At 39.2% G+C, this 6,789-nt stretch overlaps 1 protein-coding gene and 1 long non-coding RNA gene across 2 annotated transcripts in view; one reads left to right on the top strand and one right to left on the bottom strand.

The window, feature by feature from the left end:
* The window catches only part of LOC148534455 (uncharacterized), a 101,417-nt gene that overhangs the window by 90,252 nt on the left and 4,376 nt on the right, over positions 1–6,789 (bottom strand). The window lies entirely within an intron of this gene.
* The window catches only part of LOC148534454 (alpha-1,4-N-acetylglucosaminyltransferase-like), a 39,289-nt gene continuing 34,333 nt past the window's right edge, over positions 1,834–6,789 (top strand). The window contains exon 1 of the mRNA XM_088466872.1: positions 1,834–2,304. Within this exon, the coding sequence (XP_088322998.1) occupies positions 1,834–2,304 (471 nt within the window). The remainder of the gene's footprint in view (positions 2,305–6,789) is intronic.

The following is a 6,789-nucleotide window of genomic DNA, read 5'->3' as shown; positions in this document are numbered from 1 at the left end:
GCATACAGTGTGGAGTCCACCTGCCATCTATGAACCAGCCCCAAACTAGTCAGGCCAGGGCTGGAATTCCTCAGAAAGTGGTAACACCCCCCCAACACCCCCTTGTGGAACAACAAGTGCCAGCATGACCGGACATTAAGGGCCCGCTGGCACCTGTAGTCCATCTGTAAAGAAAATATTATTATAACCACAGTACACAGACATCAATTCAAAAATAGACCAATTACATACATACCAAACCCTTGGGTGACCTCTTCTTCAGTCCTTGTAGGCATCCATATATCTTGGTAAAATAAAAAAAATACAAACCTGATCACCGCAGACAGCACTGTACAGTACACTGTACAGTTTGCAAACCTGAAACAACTGGTCACTCCCATTGCCATCAATAGGAAAGTGCTGACTGGCTGACAGCTTTTAAAATATCTATTTGAGAATTAAAATATTTTGAAAAGTTTTAGAAATGCATGTTAGCTACATTTTCATACAGCATGTATTTGAAAAAATTAATAAATAAAGCTTGGCTCCCATGTTTTGCCATCCATGCCCATTTTCTAGAGATATACATCACTATAAGTGGTGCATTTTGTTAAATTCGCCTTTAGGACTGTTCCTTTGTAATCATTAGTTAGGATCAAGCATTATGTGTCACAATGTGGTCTGGCTACTGCTGTGATGTCATTTATTGCCAATATGGCCTGTTCAATTTCATAACTTTAATTGGCGCTGGCACTCACCAACTGTCTGCTACAAGTATATACTGTAGAATACAATCCATTAAAAAAGAAATTACACCCAGCGGATATGTTACTGTATGGCACTAGCCATCATGGACTGGGTTAAGCTTATACTGTATGTGCCAATCCAGCAAAAGAGGACACAGAAAATTATATTCATGTGTTGGCAGATATGGAAAATAATAAATGTCAACTAGCCTGCATATTTTACATGAAGTGTCACTGTTTCCTATTGTCCTTGTTCATTTATTTATTTATTTTAATAAAAGAGTATTAAACAATTAACAAGAATGTTCTTAAGACACTAAAGCTCATTAACAAACTGCATTGGTTTTGTGATTGAGCAAATGGCACTTTTACTACATCAAATGGATTTCAAGTATCTTGAAACTGCACCCAGAAAATAAATCTGCTCCTAGAGTTGTAAATGCACCGGAAAATACTATTGGTGGAAAGAGTGAAATGTCACCTCAAAATTCAATCTACTTTTATTTTAGGACTGCCCACTTTCAATAAATATACTTTTTCTCATAAAATACGGCTCTGTTTAGCTTCATGATGACGATTAATTAAGAATGGACTGACTATAGGGTTGTCTTAATGGGTTAGGTGCAGGATGCCGGTGCTCGGGATCCAGGCGGTCAGAATCCCGATGCCAGAATGCATCAGGGTTAGAATACCGACAGCTGTCGGTGAGTATCCAAAACCTATCCCTAAACCTAACCTTCCCTCCCTGCTGCCTAAACCTAACCACTGCTCCCAGACTAACCTTAACCCCCCCCCCACCCCACAGCTTGACCCTAACCCTCTTCCTAGTGCCTAATCCTACTAACCGTCAGGATGCCGGCGACCAGGATGCTGGCACCGGGCTTCTGACTGGTGTGAGGATACCGGGACGGGAATTGTAAGCACCAGCATCTCAACCACCAGGATATATATACTACATCCCCATATTACTGTATTTGATACATTTTCCTTTGCTTTAGTTTCTTAGATTTTTGTTGCAATGTTAAATTTTGTTAACTTGTATTAGATTGTTTCAGCATACGATAAAGTAATGTGCTTTCTCTTGCAGTCTGACAAACATTTTACAACAATGATAAAAGCCTGGAAGGGATTGACCTTCTTTCTTCTATTGGTAGTCATTGGTTTCCAGTACAAAACCTTCAATCTTTGGCTTGTTCGAAATTACAAGTCTTTCTTCTCAGAAGGAGATATATTTAATAGCTTCAGCAAAAGACTGTTTTCCAATAAAATAAAAGAAGACATTGGCTCCAATTCTCTAAATCCATCAGACATTTTAGGAGGGGGTGATAGTATTATATTTTTGGAGACCACAGACAGGATGCACCCACCTCCACTGGTGTTATGTGCTATGGAGTCTGCAGCTCGGGTGTATAGTGAAAGACCAGTGATTTACTTCATGAAAGGATTGAATAATACAAACTCTGAAGACACAGCAAAGAAATATTTTCCAATACTGTCAAATTTTAGGAATGTGTATTTCTTCCCTCTGATATATGAAGAGGTTTTTAGAGACACGCCACTTCTCGCTTGGTATGAAAAGGTAAAGCATCGTACTTTATTCATTTATTCCTTGAAAGTAGAGAAATAATGTAATTTTGTATGCAGTGTTCTCTATTATGTAAAAATTCCAGTTAGAAAATTGTCCATTTCTACATTGTCATTTATTTTCCAAACCCCAGGTCAAATGCTTCCCAAGATTTTAATATTTTTGGATCCTGAGAGGCCAATTCATTTCTAATTCTTATGTACAAAAACGCAATACATTTTTAGCTTTTCTTAATTCAATTGTTTATCATTTGCATTAGAAAAATGTTTAAATAATTTTACCCACCTATGTTACTTCCCGTTAGAAAGAATAGATCAGGCATGAAAAGTCTTATTCAATTCATTTTTCATTATACTTTGCTATAAAACATTGATTCTCAGCATCAGCACTCAAGGTTTCCAAACAGGTCCTGTTTTCTGTCTGTGAAGCAGGTGGGATAATTACGGACCCAGAAAAATAGATTAACTCACCTGTGTTTGATTAAAACAAATCCACAAAACATGACCTGTTAGTAGAGATATGCGTTTAAGGCAAGGCAAGGAAGGCAAGTCAGATGCTTGGTTGCATAGGGAGAGGAGTCAGTAGCAGAAAGAAAGAAGTGATAATACCACTGTACAGGTCATTTGTATGTCCTCATCTCGAATACTGTGTTCAGTTCTGGAGGCCATATCTCCAGAAGAATATTAATACATTAGAGACTGTACAAAGAAGGGCAACTAAAATGGTGCAAGGTCTACACCACAAAACGTACCAGGAAAGACTAAAATATGTATAGTTTAAAGCAGAGAAGGGAAAGGGGGGGACATGATAGAAACGTTCAAATATATAAAGGGTTTTAACAAGGCAAAGGAAGGAGACATTCTTCAAACAAAGTAAAGTATTAGAACAAGAGGACATGTTCGGGAATCTGCGCATGCACAAGACCCATTCTGTGAGGGTGCAGAATGGGTCCTGCTAACACGCATGCTAGCTCTTGAATGTCTCTGCCTGATTGATAGGCAGAGGCATTTAAGGGGCGGTGCAGGGGTGGGGTCAGCCAGTGTTTCCCGAAATGCCCCGTTTTCTGTGTGTGGCCAGCCCAGAGACTGTGTGGACATATGCAGTCTGCTGGTCTCACAAGATGGCCAGCCTGAGTAAGCTGAGGCTTACTCAGCTGGCGGATCACCTGGCTCCGACCACCATCATGATCACTGACCACCGATGGTCATGATGGTGATCCCAGCACTGCAACCTCCGACACAGTGCTGGGATTGCAAATGCAACAGGGGGTATCGTACACCTCCTGCTGCATTTACAATATTTGCAAGGATTGCATTGCAGAGCTGCAAAAAACTAATAGTAAAGTCTGCAATCCAGATAGCCCCTCCTCTAGGGCAAAACATCTAAATCATTCAAAACAGAAAGAGGAGGTACTGGATATTAATTATATGTCAATACATACCTGGACGCATGCACGAAAGCCTACGACAAAGCCTTTAGCACATCATAGGTCCATCCTGTACTTGGCCATTATTTCTAATGTCATCGATTCATGCACACTCTTTCAGTGAAATCCTCTCTTCAGCCAATCCTCTATTTCACACCTCATCAAGGGGTGGAATTGTTATTCCATCGCTCCTCTTATAGCCTGACTACTCATTGTCATAACTAATTAGCGATACAACATTTGTCTTTTACATTTTTTAATATCCCTTCTGCATATTATTCTATATGATCAATAATACACATTTATATCTATAAAACGGAAACCAAAAGATAGCAAAATCTGTTGCTGGCCTTTAGATGACAATAAAAATATTCAAATTAATTTAGAAATATCGGACTGCTGCTTCAAAATCAGGAAAGGTAATACTAAACCTTTCAGAAATGCATACAACCGAAAATAGCAGAGAAAAGCGCGCTATCCGAATAATCAATATTTTAATGACACATAAAAATTACATCTCAATAATTATATTAAATTATATTAAATATTAATAATTATATTAAAAGACATGCCCCAAAGAAATATACGTAAACATAGATTAAAAAACAATCTGTGTAGCTGGTCTATTCTATTTAGCATGCAAACACATATAGCTACAATGTACAGTATATACTCGGTCCTTTAGATTAGTTGAATCCCGGAAGACTTTTTATTTATAGGCAAAAATAAGAGACACGGGGCTCGGTTCAGACCCACTTGCTAGATACGTTCGCACCCAGCGTATGCAAATCCAGCACACACCCAGCAAGGCAGGCGATCGCACGTCAAGGCATAAGCACTCCCACTATGTCTTGGCATGCAATCGCTTTGTGTATGTAGATGCCCACCAACCTGTCTTAAGATGCCCACTTGTGCACATCATCTCCAGGAAGTGTATGCAACCATCGGTACACCGGGTACCATCGGAAGTGAATGCTGCACTTGAGGTTGACTATACCCTACCGCAAGCACTGCGATCACTTCAGTGTAAAATACAACCAGGTGAAGTGTACTATGACGCTGTCTGTTACTTATGTACACCTCTGAAATGGCGTTAAGATACTCAGGCATGCCTGCGTTCGCACCTCCACTCCCCGTTGTTAATGGTGAGCCCCTGTCACCACACACAAATGGCTTCTCCTGTCAGTCACTCTGCTGGGATGTCTATGCACAGGGAGTGAGCACTTTACCGATCTCTCGCACTGATTTGCGCACGCGCACTGTGATATGTACGCATGCGCAGAATGCGAAAATTGGCCAGCTACGAGCGAACACATCCCTAGCGACCGGGTCTGAATCAGGTCCACAGTTTCCTCCTGATATTATGTTCTCAATAATTGTAGCAGGTATAAAACCGTACAACAACTGCCGGTGGCATGAACAAGAAACACCATTTTCTCCTTGTATTAATTCCTTAACAAATGGCTCGGCTTTCCTACAGCCTGTATATATTAATACATTTAAATGCTCCGCATGCAGCTCAACAGTGTCTCGGCAGATACAAATCAGTCATTCTGTTTCAGCAGAAAAGTTCCACACATATTACTTTGTAACAAATTATTTATTGTGCTTTTATGCCAGGTAAGTTTGTAACATTAAATATCTGCAGGTTCTTATTGGGAGAGCATAAATTACCTGTACTCTAAATAAGGCAGGTATCTTTATATAAAGAAATGTGGTACACTCACATATAATTGCTTGAACCTGTTTGCGACTGGAATATTCCTATATGTTTCAGTGGAATATTTGGAAGGTTCTTAGGCAGATGTTGCCATTTATAGTAGATGGTTTGTTAGAAGCATTAAATAATCAGTATAGGTGATGTGATCACAGTCGCCACTGTTCACAGACTCTACGCGTTTATTCACCTCTCAAAAGTATCGGCGGCATCATCAGGAAATTAGTAATATCAGATTTCATGGGTTTTGGATTCTATATGCATCTGCTAAGAAGCTACATGAAAAGGGACCCAAATGCCTGGATTAGAAGCTAGTGATGGATGGCATTGCATGATACAAAAGAACATAAATGCCCCAGTAAAGTAAAGGAATGTAGGGTACACTCCCAATCAAACACACACAATATTGGTAAAGCCCATAATGAAAAAGTGGTGCAAGATGGAGTTGTCCTTGGGCCCTCACACACACCCTTATATTGTATATTATAAAGCACATGTACAGTTTACCAAACCAATCACTTCAGCAACAGGGCCTGCCACTTTTGTGGCTGAAGTGGTCAGTTTGTTTGGGCCCCCACAAAACAAGCTAACAATGGGCAGCTGACATTGCTGGCAATGATCTCTACAGAGTCATTCTCCTTCTCATTAGTGTTTACATCATCACACAATGTTAATTCCTCCCTGCTGCAATCCACCATTACAGGTTCTTCCTAGTGGAATTTGTAGTTCGTTTTGATGAACATCATCTTTTCAACATTTTGAGGAAGGAGCCTCCTACTCCGATTGCTGACAAGGTTTCTGGCTGAATACAAAACAAAAAGAGTGGTGCTAAAAATTTAATCTGGTTCAATTGTGAGTTATATAACCAATATGTTGTATTTCTTATTTGAAGAAAAATAATATAAAAAGAAAATCAATATAGAGCCATGTGATCTTGTATAAAAATATTTATATTATTTAAATTTTCACAAATTAAAATCACATATAATGAATCATATTATATATAAAACATTTGTAACTTTCAAAAAGCTTCTAAATTTTGGAAAGTGTTATTTTCACTTGACACCTGCTACTTCATTTAAAAGATTGCTTGAATAAAATCAGCAGCATCAAATGTATCAAACAGTGCCTGTTGTTTTAAATGTTAGTATAATTACCAGAGTTGGTATAGGTTGGCCCCAGTAGTTTTACAGCAGTATTGGTAGTGATGACATTCTTGCTGTATAGCCCATAGAAAACTCCAGAACAAAGTTCATCATAATGCTTAGAGGTACCTCCGCAATTACATATAAATGCTGAAGCTTGGTGCACGATGAGCTGGAGTGGATTCACCCAC

This window comes from Taudactylus pleione, unplaced genomic scaffold, assembly GCF_031769625.1.
Source record: "Taudactylus pleione unplaced genomic scaffold, aTauple2 ptg000066l, whole genome shotgun sequence".
Classification (NCBI taxonomy): Eukaryota; Metazoa; Chordata; class Amphibia; order Anura; family Myobatrachidae; genus Taudactylus; species Taudactylus pleione.
This window is presented reverse-complemented; position numbering and strand designations above follow the sequence as displayed.